At 38.9% G+C, this 17,324-nt stretch overlaps 2 protein-coding genes across 4 annotated transcripts in view; both read right to left on the bottom strand.

Moving 5' to 3' along the window:
* The window catches only part of RB195_007931 (uncharacterized protein), a gene marked incomplete at both ends in the record, with an annotated part of 31,002 nt that extends 24,056 nt beyond the window's left edge, over positions 1-6,946 (bottom strand). The window contains 11 exons of one of the 2 annotated variants that reach the window (XM_064181839.1): positions 476-568; positions 1,553-1,658; positions 2,070-2,181; positions 2,251-2,386; positions 2,470-2,565; positions 3,681-3,817; positions 3,877-3,974; positions 4,065-4,160; positions 4,327-4,416; positions 6,612-6,713; positions 6,905-6,946. In XM_064181839.1, the coding sequence (XP_064038595.1) occupies positions 476-568; positions 1,553-1,658; positions 2,070-2,181; positions 2,251-2,386; positions 2,470-2,565; positions 3,681-3,817; positions 3,877-3,974; positions 4,065-4,160; positions 4,327-4,416; positions 6,612-6,713; positions 6,905-6,946 (1,108 nt within the window). Of the gene's footprint in view, positions 1-475; positions 569-1,552; positions 1,659-2,069; positions 2,182-2,250; positions 2,387-2,469; positions 2,566-3,680; positions 3,818-3,876; positions 3,975-4,064; positions 4,161-4,326; positions 4,417-6,611; positions 6,714-6,904 lie in introns of those variants that run through there. The other variant, XM_064181838.1, reaches the window with a different exon arrangement.
* A 2,499-nt stretch (positions 6,947-9,445) lies between these two features.
* RB195_007930 (uncharacterized protein) lies at positions 9,446-15,818 on the bottom strand (the record flags this gene model as incomplete). 2 transcript variants are annotated; one of them, XM_064181835.1, is made up of 11 exons in its annotated part: positions 9,446-9,580; positions 9,684-9,797; positions 11,257-11,415; positions 11,478-11,585; positions 11,649-11,754; positions 12,555-12,671; positions 13,356-13,540; positions 13,599-13,719; positions 14,900-15,032; positions 15,099-15,243; positions 15,696-15,818. In XM_064181835.1, 11 exons carry the CDS (start codon positions 15,816-15,818, stop codon positions 9,446-9,448), a joined length of 1,446 nt encoding a protein of 481 aa, XP_064038593.1. The 2 variants fall into 2 exon arrangements, with proteins under 2 accessions (XP_064038593.1, XP_064038594.1); XM_064181834.1 differs by having other exon boundaries at positions 15,696-15,746.
* Positions 15,819-17,324: the final 1,506 nt, after the last annotated feature.

Here is a 17,324-nt window from a genome sequence, read left to right as displayed (position 1 = left end):
TATGTTAAATTATATCTACAAACTATTCTGAAAATTTTCTAAAGAACATGGAAATAGAAGCACTTAGATAGCCTGTTCCGTCGGTCAAACGTATAAAACTCGTGCTACAGTTACTAGGAAATATGGTTATCGATCATTGCTTTAAAAAAATGAGGTAGTGTTTATGAAAATCGATTTTTTAGGAGACAAATAAGTGTATACTTATTATATTTACTTACTTATTAACTTAATTATTTACTTACTTAAAATATAGTGGTATTTCCGACCGCAATACCTTTGAATAAAGAGAATGCGTGCGAATGGTGTGCGTAAACGAAATGTGTCGCAATCGTATCAATTTTTTATTTTCTATTTTTTTTAGCGGCTATAAAATTGAAAATTTTCATCGGGTATCAGCAGCAGAAGTGTGTAGAGGTGGCAAACTCAACCCAATTATTTTTTCGTTTGTATTATATGTTTAGAAAACCGTACTCACAGTCAAAATCATCATGGGAAAACTCTTCTCTTCGTAGATAGTCAATCATGTTGTCGTAACTATTGTCTGTTTCCACGAAACCTCCTTTTCTTTCTGAAAAAAAAAACTTCGTTTCAACTTCAAAAAAAAACTTAAGGATTACTAAGGATTAAAATAAATGGTTAATCATTATAATAACTGGTGAATTACTGTTGCACTGCACTAACGTTATAATGATAGTAAAAAGGATAAAGGATAAAGTATGTCTGGTAATAATCGATCCGCTTCGGATTCCACGCCACCACGTTCACTTCAATTCAGAATCCGTTGAGATTTACGAACGTGTAACTGGCCCCATTACAATGACTTGCGAGGGCTAGCCGGCGGGTCAAGTCAGTGCTTTTATCCTCCCAGATAATTCTGGCACCAATTTATCGACCCCGGAGGGATGAAAGGCTTGGTGAGCACTAGGGCGGATTTGAACCTCCGATCGATCGTGCAAGCAGCAGGAATTCTAAACGACTGCGCCACATCCGCCCCAAATCGTTGTGTAGACCAAATATTTTGACTACGGATAAGTCGTCCTCACAATGGTGCTCTTCACTGAGTGATTTTAGCGAAAAAAACTAAAGATTTCTGGAGATATGAGTTCCATGGATGGTCCTCGTGTTACACTTGGAAAGTTTCTGCCACTTCCGTTCAACTGTAGATTTTCGGCTTTGGTGAGAAGGAGAAGGTAGGAGTTAATGAGCAGTATGGACACCGAACAGTACTTTTGCTTCACCAATCAATACAGTTAAAACTATATTACTACAGGATCGGGATGATGGTGACCGTGGTGTAGTGATATTCTGGAAAACGTATAGGTGCGGTCTAGTGCGAACTACCTGCAGACCATGAGAACAATTTTCATAGCTTTCAAAGCTGTTTTTAATAATAATAATAATAATAATAATAATAATAATAATAATAATAATAATAATAATAATAATAATAATAATAATAATAATAATAATAATAATAATAATAATAATAATAATAATAATAATAATAATGATAATAATAATAGTAATAATAGATTATTACTCGTGAGCTCACCAGCCATATAAACGTTCACTGCCTGGAGCGCTCTTAATGGTGTGTTACTTCTATTGTTCATGATAGCGCAGACTTCGTTGATTCCATAACCACGATTGAAGGGGGCCTGAAGACGGATGGATAGTAAATGTGCATAAAATAAATAAACATAAAATCCAAAATACATTAAGAAGTAGAAAAATCTCAAAAGATATAACTATCTTTGAAACTTTAATGCGACAAAGACAATGCGTAACTGACGATGAATGTTTTTGTTTAACTTTTTTGTGTTTTTTTTTTACTGTTATTATTATTTTTACTACTATTTTTACTAATTAAGTTTCTACTATTATTGATCAACAACAACAACAACAACAACAACAACAACAGTACAAAGAATAATTGATAAGGTGGACCTTTTATCGACCGCACACTTGAATCAGGGGCTAAAAACTCGAATTATTCAGGAAAGTGAGCCACGGAGGGTTCCGAGAAAGACATCTCAGCAGAGGTCACAATAAAACACCTAAGCACGTACCCTGTTGATCTTATTATACTGTACAGCGTATTGGAAATTCTCAAAGATGACCTCGAAGAAATGTTGTATATTATTATATGTGAGAGAAATGTTTGCTAGTGGCACCTTAAGTCTGAAAGAAAAATTAATTCGATATCAGTAAAAAAAAAATTGATTATAAGGTCCTCTAATGTTTCCATACCTAAAAACTGCCGTGAGTTCGTCTCTTCCAGCTCTGGTTTTCATCAAATCACTCATAGCTGTGAAGCCTTCGCGAACATTTTCCGCACAATTCCTACTGTGCTGACGAAGTGCATCCTCGACAACTTCCAAGTATCCTGAATTTCAAAGTGGTCATAAGAGCTCAGAACGTATTTCTTGCATCATAAGAGCTGTAAACATATTTTTTGCTGAAACTCACCCCAAAAGTCCATTTCTAACTCTACTGGAGCCGAACTGCCCACTGCTCCTGTGATCAGATCCGGATAGTTTTGACGAGCCCATAAGGAGAGCGCACCTGAACCAAACTTGAACTTGTAGCATGCATGGGTAAGGAATATGGGGGTGGGGGGAAATTTGCGGCTGGAAATTTATTTCCGAAACTTTAACAGATTTTAAGAAAATTCAAACATCACAACTTTCTCGTTCTTCTTGGATTTCTTGTTCTGGCCTGATTCAATAATTTAATGACTTTCTAAGGGGAAATTTCTTTGGGATTTTTTGTTTTCGGTTGATCTACTCATTCCTCTCTTTTTTGTCTTTAAAATACGTACAAAAACATGAAAATAAGAAAAAATATGTGTATTTGAATGTGGTCTTCAATGTTTGCTATTCTATTGATTACAATGTTAAACGTGTTACAAAGGCATCACCCCACGAATCTGAGGTGGTACGGATTTCAGGTGGAGTATTCGTATACGGGATCGTAGATTATTGAAAGAAGGGCGATTCCGGTTATTTCTTCCTAATTAGCGTAGAAAACGACCCGGAAGATACGGCTGCGAGCGATCCGGCGCGCTATTTTCTACGCGAGTTCGATTGGAGCGCGCCAGCCGCGTGCACACACCGCACCTTCCAGGCCGTTTTCTACGGCAATTAGGAAGAAATGGGCGGAATCCCCCCTTTCCTCTCCTCAATCTGCAATCTCGCATACGAATACTTCACCCGAAATCCGTACCATCTCAGATTCGTGGGGTGATCCCTTTAACCGAGCAATCTTTGAGAAGGGAATCCAAAGTTACAGATGCATATTTGTATTTATATTTATGGAACATTCATGGGTTACATGAATACAGCTAAGTAAAGTATTAAGAAAAAAATAAATGAACGATCATATGAAGAAAAAAAAACCAGAAAAAAAAGCAAACACAGAGCGCGCAACCGGGACAAATGGGTGCATTACTGATGCGCCTGCTCGAGCAAATCGATGAAGAACGGACGTTAAAGTGATCAAGGTGAGCAGATCTTCATTTTTGATCTAATTTTTTAAGTCCCTCATTCTCGGCGTTCTCTTCTCAACGAAATCAAAATAATCATCCATGCCTAATCACAATTTTTTGCTTAGAATTGCATTAAATTTAAATTAAATGCTGAAGATCACATTCTAATTGATTTTGATTGAACGAGTTTGACCTGGATATGATCCTCCAAATGTGATCCATTTCGAATTCGTTAGATTATGCTCCCTATTCATTTCTTGTATGAAATACGCAATATCCTCAAGTGCTTGACGGCTGCTCAGATATTTAAGGTTTCTCACGGATTGATCTCTGAAATTTCATCTAACCGTGCCAATGTATTCTTTATTATTAAAATTTAAAGCACTTACATTTTAGGATAACTTTGACCGTAGAAACGATGTTCAAGTGCGAACACCATAGCTCCGTATTTTTTAGCCCACATCATAAGTGGAGTTGAATGATCAAGCTAAATGAATTGATGGAAAGAGAATAGAATTTGAAATGAAAAAAAAAGCTCTGAAAAATCCCCAATATATGTGCTCCTTTTATATCTTACTTTGGATATTCGTAGTGGACCTTCACCTCCTATCAGCAAAAAGACAACGTCCTTCACTTTCTTTGATTCGGCGAATGTAAAATCATAAAAGTAGCGCTGAAAAGACTTTGATGATATGCAAGATTTAAATTTTCGAATTCTACTCAAAATCATTTTTTTTGCTGAAATAGTTTTCTTTTAGTTAATCCTCTACCCGAAGTTTCTCGTCGAATTCGTTCTCATTTCTATAAGATTTAACACAACTTTGATAAAAAAAAAGAACCTGTTGCCATTCCTCTCTGGAGAAATGGTTGAAATGATCGAGTTTTTGTGGGAAGTAATTTGTGATTGCCATATCGCCCTGATCAGATACCTAAAATGTAAAATTATGAATATGATACAAATTTTACACCTTTTGTGGATTTTTTATTGCGGATACGATAGAAAAATCAATGAATTAGAAACGAGAGACTGTTTAAAGGTGGCAGACCAGAAAATCCAAATCCAAAATCCACGAATAGATGACATTGGCAGTGTAGGTTATTAGTATAGGAGTTATAATACTCAATTTCTCCTAATTGCGCCTGAGAAACGGCCTGGGAAAATGACGTTGTTGATCGAATTTTCCTACGAGGCGCCTAACGACGTGCTGATCGAATTTCCCCATTTCCACACCATCTGTGGAAGAACGTCCGTGGAAGAACGTCGAAAAGATAATGACCAGGGGAAAAAATGACTCTATTCACGGCAATTTGGCCATGTAACGACGTCCTCTCGCTCCTAACGACGTGCTATGCATGCGAGGGCAGACGTACGCGCTGCGCCTGACCCCTGGCGAAAGAGACTCTATCAACAGCCCCATTTTTTCCGCTAGCAAATGCGGCCTCTACGCTTGTTGTCGCAGACGCGGCACGTTAATTGTTACCTTATACAAGGATTCTATGCGACAGGGCGTAGCCCATTCAGTTTTTCTTGCAATTATGGGGATTCTCAGTGTGCTTCGGCTCATCGCTCATCAACTACATACCTAACTTCATCCTTTTATGAAGAGATTCCAGAACTCAGGGGTTAAAGGCATCACCCCACGAATTTGAGGTGGTACGAATTTGAGGTGGAGTATTCGTATACGGAATAGTAGATTATGGAGAGGAGAGTGATTCTGTCCATTTTTTCCTAATTACCGTAAAAAACGGCCCGGAAGATGCGGCGCGTGCACACGGCTAGCGCGCTCCAATCGAACTCGTTGTAGAAAATAGCGCGCCGGAACGCTCGAAGCCGTACCGTCCGGGCAGTTACGAAGAAATGGACGGAATCATCCCCTCTCGTTAAACTACCCATAAACTCCACTTGAAATCCGCACCACCTCAGATTGGTGGGATGATTCCTTTAAGTAATCAAACGACTTTTCCAGAAGAGAAGGATGATCAGATGAATCTGATGAGGTAAAGATTCACTGGCAGTTGGCAGGAGCCGACGTTAAAGGATACAAACAGTTCAGGGATATTTTGCTTGCAAACCACTTCAGGATGTGTACCTACAGCTGCACCGGGGCACTTCCATGGCTTCAGTACGAATTCACCTGGTGGCTTCTATTAGGTGTCTTCGATAGGCCATGGCTCACATTACAGTCATACGACAACACCAACTTCATTATTCATTTTCATTTTAATTCATTTTATTGGATTTAATTAGCTTCGGTGTCTTATGCGGCAGGCAGCGGAGTCAATTCTGATGGTCGTCATCTGACCGCTCGCAGAGGTCGCGTAGAAAAATCCCAGTCTGGAAGGAAAATCGCTGGTGGTCTCACAAATTCCACCGTTCCATGATTCACTTTCGAACATTTTTTCCTATCCTAGTTGGTGGTTTTTGCTTATCAATTCATAGGCAGCTGTTGAGTTGTAAGGAATTTAATGTGTTTATTGCTGTACTTAGAATTTTATTTCATCATTCTTCGTACATTCTTTTTTTCACATGGGATGTGTCATTTTTTTTTACTTTCTGATAACAGTACATATCGATAAGAACATGAAATATGGACGAAACGATTGTTTGTCGTCGATTAGGGCAATGTCGCTTGGTAATTCAAAATCCTAAGAAAATATCTCATGCTATAATCTCGGGCGATAACAATTTATGCTATAACATCGGGCGATTCGCGATTATGAGTAATTTACAGTGAAATATCAGGATGATGGGAGGCGAAATCCGTCCTCACTCTAACGAGACAATGATTTTTATCAGTAGCGACGAGCCATCGTTACCTTCAAAAAAAATGTTTTTTGAAGAAAATGTCCCTATCTTGCTTTTCAACGTCATTTAGAACTGAATGTACTTTTTTTTGCCGTTTCTTAGCAGTTGCACTGACTAAATGGCAGAGAAAAGAAGGAAGATAGAAAAGAAAAAAAGGAAGGACTATAGAAAGGACTTGAAAGCAGTTCAGTCGTCGAGATAGAGGATACTTTGGTGTGCATTTAGTGTGATATATCTTAATTTCTCGAAACAAAGTGAGGATTGAGGAAGGTAAGCGGCTTAGGTTAGTTTTATGTTACTCTAACAATTCTACCGTACCTCATCCGGGTTCTTCATGAAAAATTGGTCTTGAAAAGTTTGCATTCCAAACTTCACCCTGCCCAAGTGAAATGTCGGCTCCCATGCTTGTGTCAACCATGCCTGTAATAAGGACAGAAATGTGAAATTTGAGTAGATCGAGGAGATTTGTAGGTGTTACTCTGCATGACTAATATTTTAGTATTTTTATTTGATCGGAATTTGAATTAAATATAAACGTAGTTTTTATTTTTGTAGGAATTCCCCCCAAACAACTCTTCATACAGACCACAGAGTAGTTGCAAATGACAAACCTGTGCGAAAAACAACAAGGTGAGGAGTACGTAACTGCGCATAATTGCAGAAACGTTAAAGGTCCGTAACTGACAGACGAGAAGTGAGTATAGTTAATTGTGATAAGATAACTACAGCCAAGCCCTTATTAATCGCTACACACCCATGGAGAGGTTACGTCAAAGTCAAAAAAAAGTAAAAAGAATCTCAATTGCGATAAGAGTTGCAGTTAATCAGAAAAAGAGTTTTTTTTTTTTAGTTTTGAGTTCTGCCTCACAAAAATATGAAATAATGCTTCTTCTCCAATATACAGTTAATTTCGGTTGTATTTTTTAGTTGGATCTCAGGTATTGCAACCTGTTACTCCACCTCTAGCCGGGTAGAATGCGATATTGCACAGTACGTCAACACCATGGTCTTAACATTGTAGAGAATCGGTTCATAGTGGTGTATAGTTGGTCCAAAACGACATAAAGCACGGACAGTTGCGTAAGCGGCTGCGATTGGAAGCGGTGCGGTGGAGGCAGAGGTTGGAATCGAGGTGGAACCATGGCAAATTGCAGAGTTGGGTGGCGGTAGCAAGGGTGCTTACACGATCACAACCGCTACGCTCTACCGCTCCTCCTCGAGCGCAGCTGCCTGCGCAACTATCCATGCTTCATGTCGTTTTGACCCGACTATATAAGGAGTCTCATTGTCAATGTTACCAATTTTGAACAGGGCCCCCTACAACTTTTGGTATCATTCACTACTGTTGTTTTTATTATCCGTGCTCACCTTCTGAACGTTGCCGTACTTCCTACCTAGACCTACGCTTTAGAAACTTGAGCACTTAGCAAGCAGGAAGGAAAGGTGGCGAAAGTTATTGACATAGATGCAATAGTCGGAGCCGGTGCTCTGACCCCTTCACTTTTCTACGGTCGGCGAAAGAAACCCCTTCACATGAGCTACACTCCATGAGCTAAACCCCCTTCACCTGAGGAGGGTCCGGCTTCTCCCTGCCGCACCTATGGTTATTGAACGCTCAATCAAAAGGGTAATGCTAGAAGTTTCCTTTTTCACACAACTGAGGGACGGGATTCGAAGTTCTCTCAGAAGTCAGCGATCGCAGAGTACAGACGTCGCTGTTTTTGCCAAAGAAAACAAAATAGGGTGGGGCAGGCACGTGACGCACCTCAACGACACCCGTTCGACCGGAGTCATCAGCGAGGTTTTACACGTGTTATTAAGCACACCACTGAAAGACAGCCGACCTTTCAGAAAAAAATTTGATGGTATCGTGTCTGAAGGACGAAACTAATGGGCGGCAAATTGGGACCGATGGAAGTATTACTGGTGAAGGCTTGAGCTAATCGACGAACAACGGGAGTCAAGGTGGTCAATAAGGTGAGCCATTCTGAATCTTCAATAAATTACCATTGTATTTCGGCTACTGCAAAGCTCTTTTTGAAAACTTCGTTAGTTGTTTTGAAGCACGCTGATTATAAATTAGGTAACTTAACCTACCTTGAGTTAAAGGTCGAGCGAATGTCATTGACCAATGCGGTTGTTTGCATCTTCGCCGAGATGTGCCGCTGAGATGAGCAAATCCGAGCACATTTTATTCTATCTACAGCTGCAACTCCCTACAAGTTTGTTTGGGGATCCAGATCACTCAAACTGCCTGTGAACACCAAGTGCCTTCAGATCCCTTTTCACTATTTCCAACCAGAACTACAAATCGCCTTCTCCAATTTGAGTCCGGGAGTATCCCCTAACTTAGACTGACCCATTTGGCACCCTTCTTATGGTACGATCGAAAAAGCGAAGACGATTTTTTATGACCACACTAGAAGCCGGAGCAAAATGTCTTTATTTTTCAGGTGTCATCCGCCGGTACATCTCGTCCGGTTCTGCGTAAAGATTTTTACAATAGCATACAATAGTTCAAAAGTAGACGAGCAGCAGCATGAACAGCTTTCTCTGTACGGTGTTTAGTTTCACCATCATTGTAGAAGTTGCTGCCTACGAATACGATCGGTACGTTAAGATAGAGCGAACAGCGGATAGGTAGCCATGGTAGTCGCAACTTGATTTTGTTGGCTTTGCACTCCTTCCACGCAACCTACGCAAAGTGTGGTATTTTTTCAATCGAAAGAAAGAGCAGCTTCTCTGTTTCAATGTAATGTGATCGGCGTCAGCAATGAGGGACCAACGAATCATGCCCGATTAGAAACAATTTGAAATCGTGCAATTTGCTTTTATTTTAATTTTTAACGAAACTTGAATAAATAATTCTTTATAAAGGGATTATAAGCATATTGAACATAAAAGTAAACAAAAAGTACAACTCTGAACTGCTGGTCAATGCAAAGATTTAGGAACGAGCAGTTTCTCTTATGTTAACTTTTAACGATGTTCGAATAAGGAGACCTTTGTTAAACAGAAAATACACATGGTGAATATAAAAGTGAACGAGAGGTGCAAGAAGCAGTGAACCAGAACTGTATTGAGCAAAAATCAGTTTAATCCTGACTTTGTTACCACAAGAGAAAAAAAGGACAAAATGAAATGTGAAATAATCATTGAATGTGGCTGAACACAATATGATACGGAGTTGTTTTCCGAACGATCCCAAGTTGAGATTTCTCTGACATTGATGGCATATGACAAGGATCAGCAGAGAGACCATAGCGTAACAAGAAGTTCCTGATTATCTGCAATTGCATTTTATCAGGTGTTCATGGATACCCTGGACTAGAATAGTCTCTCAATCGTACATTTTGTCACCAATAAGCTTAACGGAAAAAAAAATCTCACCAAATATAGCTCAGCCCTCGCAAGTGTTTCACCTAGGCACGCTCTTTTCCCTATCCCGAAAGCAACAACTTGTTGATCGATCTTCTCACCGTTAAGGTATCGATCAGGGTCGAACTGAAACGTATCGAGGTTCAGAAGAGGCAGAAGTCTGCGCGAAGAATAAGCGAAAAAAGCTTTTATGCATAGAAAGTTACGTTCTTTCGTTGATAAACAGGTCTTTTAGGTTGGAGCCATAAAATCATTTCTATTCAATCAATTTTCTACTCACATGGGCCTTCTGGATGTGATTATAGTGATGTGTGGTGTTCTGTTACGTTACCAGGTTTAGCAAATGAAATAGGGACTATATATTGTTCTCTGAGTTCACCTATCGTCTGAATGCTTTCTGCAGGGTTATGAGGATGAGTCAGTGACGGCTTTGATTTTTTTCCAGGCCCTGTCGAGGGCGATAACGCCGTAACGTTAGCTGTTAGTTAATAAAGAATCAATGCCAATCTTGGCTGCAGGTCAAACAATCAATGAAGATCATCAAGGCTAAATGTTCAACATACCAAGAGTCACGGACACTCGCACATAGGCATAACCTCCTGGATCTGTCCACTAATTTCAAGTCGTCTGAGTATTTTTCTGCTGTTTTGAGGAGTAGAAGAGAATTTTTTTCTGTTTTAAAACCTTCAGCAGGTGAACGTTTTCGTTTTTACCGTTTTTTTTTTGTGTGTAAGCTTTGAATCGAGCATTAATCTTGGACCATGTGCATCCGTGCGATTCTTTCTAACTTACGTTTTTTTTTTCGGGATAACGCGGCACTGTAGCCCTTTTTAAATTGAATATGCCTTCCCGTCTCCTACGCAACACAAACACATCTGCATTTCCATTGTTTACGCAAGTAACATGCGTTTTAACGGAGCGCTCGCAAAAAATATATTATTGCTCGTGACAGCACGGATTTCTTTGATTCCATACAGAAAAGGATCTGAAGAAAGTTAGGAAATGAGCAAGGGATGAATACACAAAGTCCAATATATATATATATGTATATATGTGTATATATATATTTACATAAAAGTAGGGGCAATCGGTTAGATGTTCGGCTGTGGTTACAATCGATTGGAGGTTCGAATCCCATACCAAGTCCTTCATCCCTTCGGGGTCAAAAAGTTGGTAATAGACTTCTCCGGGAGGATAAAAACACTGACTTGACTCATCGGCTAACCCCGCAATTCATTTTAAGGCTGCACGAGCGTTCACAAACCTCAAACGGGGTCTAAGTTGAAAAGATCAAAAAATAAACAAGATAAAGGATAAAATTGAAAGATGGATCGTTTCGCCTCAACCTAGACGATTCATTTTCGAACAGGTCGAACGCGTAGGCGCATCCCCACAGGGATTGATCAACGCCGTGCACTTTTATACTTTATCTTTTATAATGAAAGTAGATTCAAAGACTTTCAAGGCTACTTCAAAAGAAATTTGCTTCAATTTTTTAAAACTTTTGGTATCATTTGATCTTTACTTTTCGAAATTTGATTTTATAAATCGACAAGATACACCACGTTGTGACCAACTCACTCACCTTGACACTTTCCTTAAAATTTTGATCATCCGACATAACCAGTGATATTTGTACGGTCACTGACGTTCCTTTAGGTATTACGTGTCCAGCAATCGTTACATCCTCGCCGGCTCTTCTCGATAAATTCAAGGGGAAGATTGCTGCGCATCGATTTATTTCCTGATTAGAAAAGTGTATATTTTGGGAAGTGCCGGGATGATAAACGGCTTTTTTTCACTCACTGTTAATACCGCATTAAAGTAGGGCGTTTTGACTTTATCAGATAGTGACAGAGGGCGGTTGCTGTCTTTGGTTGCTTGACGAAGTTCTTCTGTGACGCGGGTTTTCACCTAAATCTGATCTTATCGCAAAAAATGTGTTTTTTGCTGCTTCCAGGAATGCTTGGAATTTACATTGTTGTGCAGGAGAAGATAGGCAAACGCCCAAACCAACGTGGTCGCTGTGGTTTCCTGGCCAGCCGCCCATAAATCAAGCAGCGTGTGACATATGCTCTCTTCACTAAAAATATGACTTCGATATTTGTAGATGACATAATTATTAGCAGGAAAATAATATAATAAGATTATAATATTGATTATATAATAATATTATTATTACTATATAGAAGAAAAAGTGAAAAAATTGCATTCACAAGATCTCCGGTGTTCTTCTGGTTGAAATTATTAGCAGAACCAATATAAATAATTAAAGGCATCACCCCACGAATCTGGGGTGTTACGGATTTCCGGTGGAGTATTCGTACACGGGATCGTAGATTAGAGGGGAGGTGATTCCGTCCATTTCTTCCTAATTGCCGTAAAAAACAGCCCGGAAGATACGGCTTAGAGCGTTCCGGCGCGCTATTTTCTACAACGAGTTCGATTGGAGCGGGCCAACCTTGTGCACGCGCCGCATCCTCAGGGCCGTTTTTTACGGCAATTACGAAGAATTGGACGTAATCACATCACTCTTCATAATCTACCATTCCGTATACGAATACTCATATACTAATAATAAATAATATAGAAAATCAATCAAGTTTTTCATACATTTTTTCCGGTCTATTTAAATGAAATCAATGGCTACTGAGGGAACTTGTGGATGACTACTGTACTTGTACTATTTACTTGTTGTACACCTCAGATTCGTGGTATTATGCCTTTAAAGTTGATTTTTTTTTGCCTGTAGTCAAATTCGTTCTCGTCATGAATTTCACAACAAACAAAAGAATTGTCACGTTTCTACGTCTTCATTATATTGTAACCTTTTTTATGAAATGATACGGATCGCCAGATCTCTGATAACAAACCGGAACTTACTCAAAACTCCTCTTCACTCCACACTTCTCATCTTTTTCCATCTGAATGAGAAAAGCATCGACAAAATCGTTTCCTTCACCTTCGAGAATGTGTACACCGTCCGCTATTGCTTTCCGCCTTAATGAAAGTTTAAGGATAATGCAAATAATTAAAGGCGGGATGCCACAAAGCTGACGATATTGGGATCTGTCGAGGAAAAGATTGGGTTGGGAGTGTAGGTCACAAGTATGAGCCTGTTCGCGCTCATTCACACATAATTATCCTGAAGCACGGTGTGGGAAGAGGACTTTCTGTACAATTTTTCCTACAACGCACTGTTATGACCGTCATCTCTGTATACGCGCCACGTCTTCTAGAAAGCGCAAAAGATAATCAATCAAGTTTTTCCAACATTTTTTTTCTGTGTATTCAAATGAAATCAATGGCTATTGAGGGAACTTGTGAATGTACAAAGATGATTTCATAAGGTGTCTCGTAGGAAAATTCGTACTGGAAGGCCGTTTCCCACGGCGTTTCTCAGGATAATTAAGCGGAATTGAGCGTGATAATACCGAGACTTGTCATCTACACAGCTAACATCTTTTGTTTATGGAGAGATCTCAACATCGTCAGATTCGTGATACGGTGGCTCTAAGAATATGAAAAAATCGTGCCGAAACAACGGGCAGGACACTTTGAGGCTGCATTGGTCTGGATTCTTTCTAACCTCAGCTTCTCTGCTTGTGCTTCTCCTTGCGTTGCGACAAGGGGCATTTTTCCGGAAATTCAGAGCAAAAAATTGCTTACGAGTAAGACCTGTACCTTCTCTGAACCTGTTCCCCAAGAAAATCAAGAAGATCGTTTTGCGGTTTCAGTAAAGTGTCAGCTCTTCGATGAAATAGTGGAAATTTCACTGTCCATCTGTTAATGAGCACGTCATACGGCTTGAAACTATCAAATAGATTGTCCAATTTGTTTTTCAGAACGAAAAATCTCTTCTCTTCCTCCTTAATTTTGAAAAATAAATCACTATAAGAGAGAAATTTCATGGGAAACTACAACAACCTTCTCGAATCGATCCGTAAACAGCATTCTATTGATAATGTTCCCAACAAGAAGATCGATTATATGGTTGGGTTGTATTGATAATCGACCATTTTCCATTTGTTTCTCCAGTGTTTCGCACCTGGAAGAAAAATTTGTCAGTTCTGGAAGAGGACAAACTTTATTTCTATTTCAGTACAGCATATTTTCCCAGGCTGATGACTTAAAGATGTCTAATCTTCAAAACTGATAGAAATTATCATCACATCATAAGAATTTTATCTATATCTGAAGCACTTCTTGGAATATCGTATTGATTTTTAATGAGCTCTTATTAATTGATTTTATTGGCTAACATTTCGGCTAATCACCTTTATCAGAGCTTGTAATCAGAGACTAAAATCACATTCTAAAGGACTTAAACTCTCTCCGATACCAAACAGAGAAACTCTAAGCCTAGTTCTCCAATCAATAACGTGGTAAGGATAAAGGATAAGCAAGGAATCCGCTTGGGACCCGCGCCACCACGTTCACTTCAATCCAGAATCGTTCGAGGTTTACGAATGTGTAACTGACCCTTACAGTGACTTGCGTGGGCCAGCGGACGGGTCAAGTCAGTGTTTTTATCCTCCCAGACAAGTCTGGTGGTACCAATTTATCGATTTCGGAGGGAAGAAATACTTGGTGAGCACTAGGGCGGATTCGAACCTCCGATCGATCGTGCAGGCAGCGGAACCTTTCACCTACTGCGCTACACCCGCCCCAATAACGTAAAAACATTAAATAATTCTCTTGCAAAACACATGTAGCGCACGTAAAAATTTAATAAACAACTTTTTTTTCAAAATTTTCGTAATTTGCAATTTTTCACATACATATATTTTGCATACATATACATAAATATATATATATATATTGCATTGATTTTGAGGAAGCGTGCTACTGCAGCAAATCATCATAACTATGGTAACATCTCTGAAAAAAATCTGGAGTGTTTTGCTTTGTATTGCTTTTTTTCCGAATTCAACACTACTATTTATTGAGAGGCTATGTTCTTGCTTAAAAAAGTTATTAGAATTTTTCTGCTCATTTCTAGAAAAATTTGATCGCTCAGATTATTGCCGATTTCAGGCGCTGAAGACGGTGACCCCAATAAAATCAATTAACGAACTCGTGTACAGCTTATTAAAAATACATTCATCAAAATTAAGTTAAAATATATAAAAACTAATACACTTATTAAATTAAATTAGAATATGGCACCTTCCTATCCCAAGATTCATTAAAAATTGAACATTTCGAGAGAAAAAAAAAACACTCACGTGTACTCAAATTCAAACATAATTCTTTCCTCCAGGATATTTCTGCCTAAACCGAAATTTCTCAATGTATGCAAAGCAAAACGTCGTTGTTCCTGCCAGAAAAGATCGTTAGAGGCGAGAAGTCCTCGTCCTCCTTAATCGATAAGCATATTATTTGCGTATTTCTGAAGACTATGGGTGCAAAGTGGAAAGCATAAACCTCTTGAACTTTCGAAGAGAAACGGTAATGCTCTGTTGACGAACGATGTTCCATTCTTTACCATTGCTTCCACGGTGCTCACGTAGTCGCATATGTGCACGGTAGCGACTGGACCAAACCAAAACGTATACACACTGCCGTATTCCTTAATTTAAGAGAAGTGTGGCAGAAGAAGAAAACATCATTTAATTTTCTAAATTATTTAGTTAATTTTTTTGTGTTTATTTTTTTTTTGTTTCATTTGTTTTCTTGCCACGTTAGGCCATCCATGGTTCATGTCTTCTAAGAAAATCCAGAAAAAAGTTCAGCTTTGCAAGGAACAATGACAAAATATGTTACAAATTCAAAGCAAATATCGTCTCCGATGAACAAATGATATGAAGGCTCCGCCTATTCTTAGCTGAGATCAAACTTCGAACAAATTTTCGGTAGAACAGAATTTTCAGCGTTTTATATGTACATAATTCCAAGGAATTTAATGCGGATAGATGCATTTTTGAAGAAAAATTCGATTCGAGAAAAAAGATTTATTTTCTCAAAATCTAAGGTCAAAAATCTGACCAACTATAAACGATGCAAATCGAAAACATAACAAACTTGAACGATTTCTCGCATGGATGATGTGAGATCCATCTTTTTTATCATCATTTTGTATGCCAACAAATGCAAATTTCCGATGAATGGCAAAGGAAAGGGGCCTGGAAGGTGTTCGGATAACATAGTTGTTCCTATTCTATTTTTGAAGCTGAAAATGTAGAGGTACCTGGCGGCAGAGATCTTCTTTGTATCCATATTTTTAGGAATAAATACGTAAATGCGGCAAGGAAAATCGTGAGAAAAATCATGTTGATCGAAGAACTCTATAAAATGATTATTAATTATAAATGATGATAAATACAAGAAAAATAAATATAAAACTACAAATATAAATAAATAATATAAATAAATATAAAACAAAAAAGTATAAATATAAATGGTTATAAATGATAAAAAAAATTTATAAATTTCTTCATGACGCGGAAAATTGTGAAATTAATACAATGTGTATTTGCTTCTAATCTAGAAGATTTTTTTTTGTTATGACTGATTTTAAAAAGTTATAGTTGGAAGAGATACATAAGGTGAACTGAAGAGAGAGCAGTGCCGTTTTCTCGGCCAGTAAATAGGAGGAACACTCCGTAAACAAACTTCAACTATTGATTCGGCCTCGCTTACCCGTACGGCTGGTTTAGGTGACCTACTATAATCTAATTTCAGCCGAATAAGTGAACAAATATATTTGTAGGTCAAAAAGATAAGTAGACTAGAACGCAATCTCGTCTGGAACCCAATCTAACTAGCAATTCATTCCCAAAAACGCGTTTATTTTTTGAAAAATCAAATTCGAAGTCAAGATAAATCAAATGAAAATGGGCTTCTCTTCACAATTGGTGAAATTTTTCAAAAAAAAATCATTTCATGGATGGAAAACCTTCACATACGTATAATTTACATATTGTAAGAGTAGAATACATGAGATAGGAGTACGGTCACATTGCGACTCTAAGTGATTGTAAGTTTTAGTCGCAACTATTCAAATAAACCCAGTCAAGCGATTTTGACTACTGGTGTACAGTATCACGTGAGCGGTTACTGTATAAGGAGACGAGGTTTTTAATCGCTCGTAGGTGACACAGGGAGTATAATTGCTTGATCGAAGTGAACGAGTCGTGGCGCAACTGTTAGCTGACCCCACTAGGTTAAGATCAGAGTTAGTAGCTACTAGATACTCTCACAGTGCAGACGTCTACTGTAAAGTTCCGTTAAAGACATGATCCCACAAATCTGAGGTGGTACGGATTTCAGGTGGAGTATTCGCATACGGGGTAGTAGATTATGGAGAGGGGTGTGATTCTGTCCATACCTAATTGAAGATGCGGCGTGTGCACACGGCTGGCGCGCTCCAATCAAACTCCTTGTGGAAGATAGCGCGCCGGAACGCCCGAAGCCGTATCTTCCGGGCCGTTTTTTACGGCACTTAGGAAGAAATGGACGGAATCACTCCCTCTTCATAATCTACGATCCCGTACACGAATACTCCACCTGAAATCCGTACCACCTCAGATTCGTGGGGTGATGTCTTCAAGGAATTCACTCTCGCTATTGCCCAACTGGGTGGCTCCGCCCATCGCTCCGCCCACTTGTTCGTTGTCATGTGCGACATCGCAAGCGTGGTGAATACGCGCA

Source organism: Necator americanus, chromosome I, assembly GCF_031761385.1.
Source record: "Necator americanus strain Aroian chromosome I, whole genome shotgun sequence".
Taxonomy (NCBI): domain Eukaryota; kingdom Metazoa; phylum Nematoda; class Chromadorea; order Rhabditida; family Ancylostomatidae; genus Necator; species Necator americanus.
This window is presented reverse-complemented; position numbering and strand designations above follow the sequence as displayed.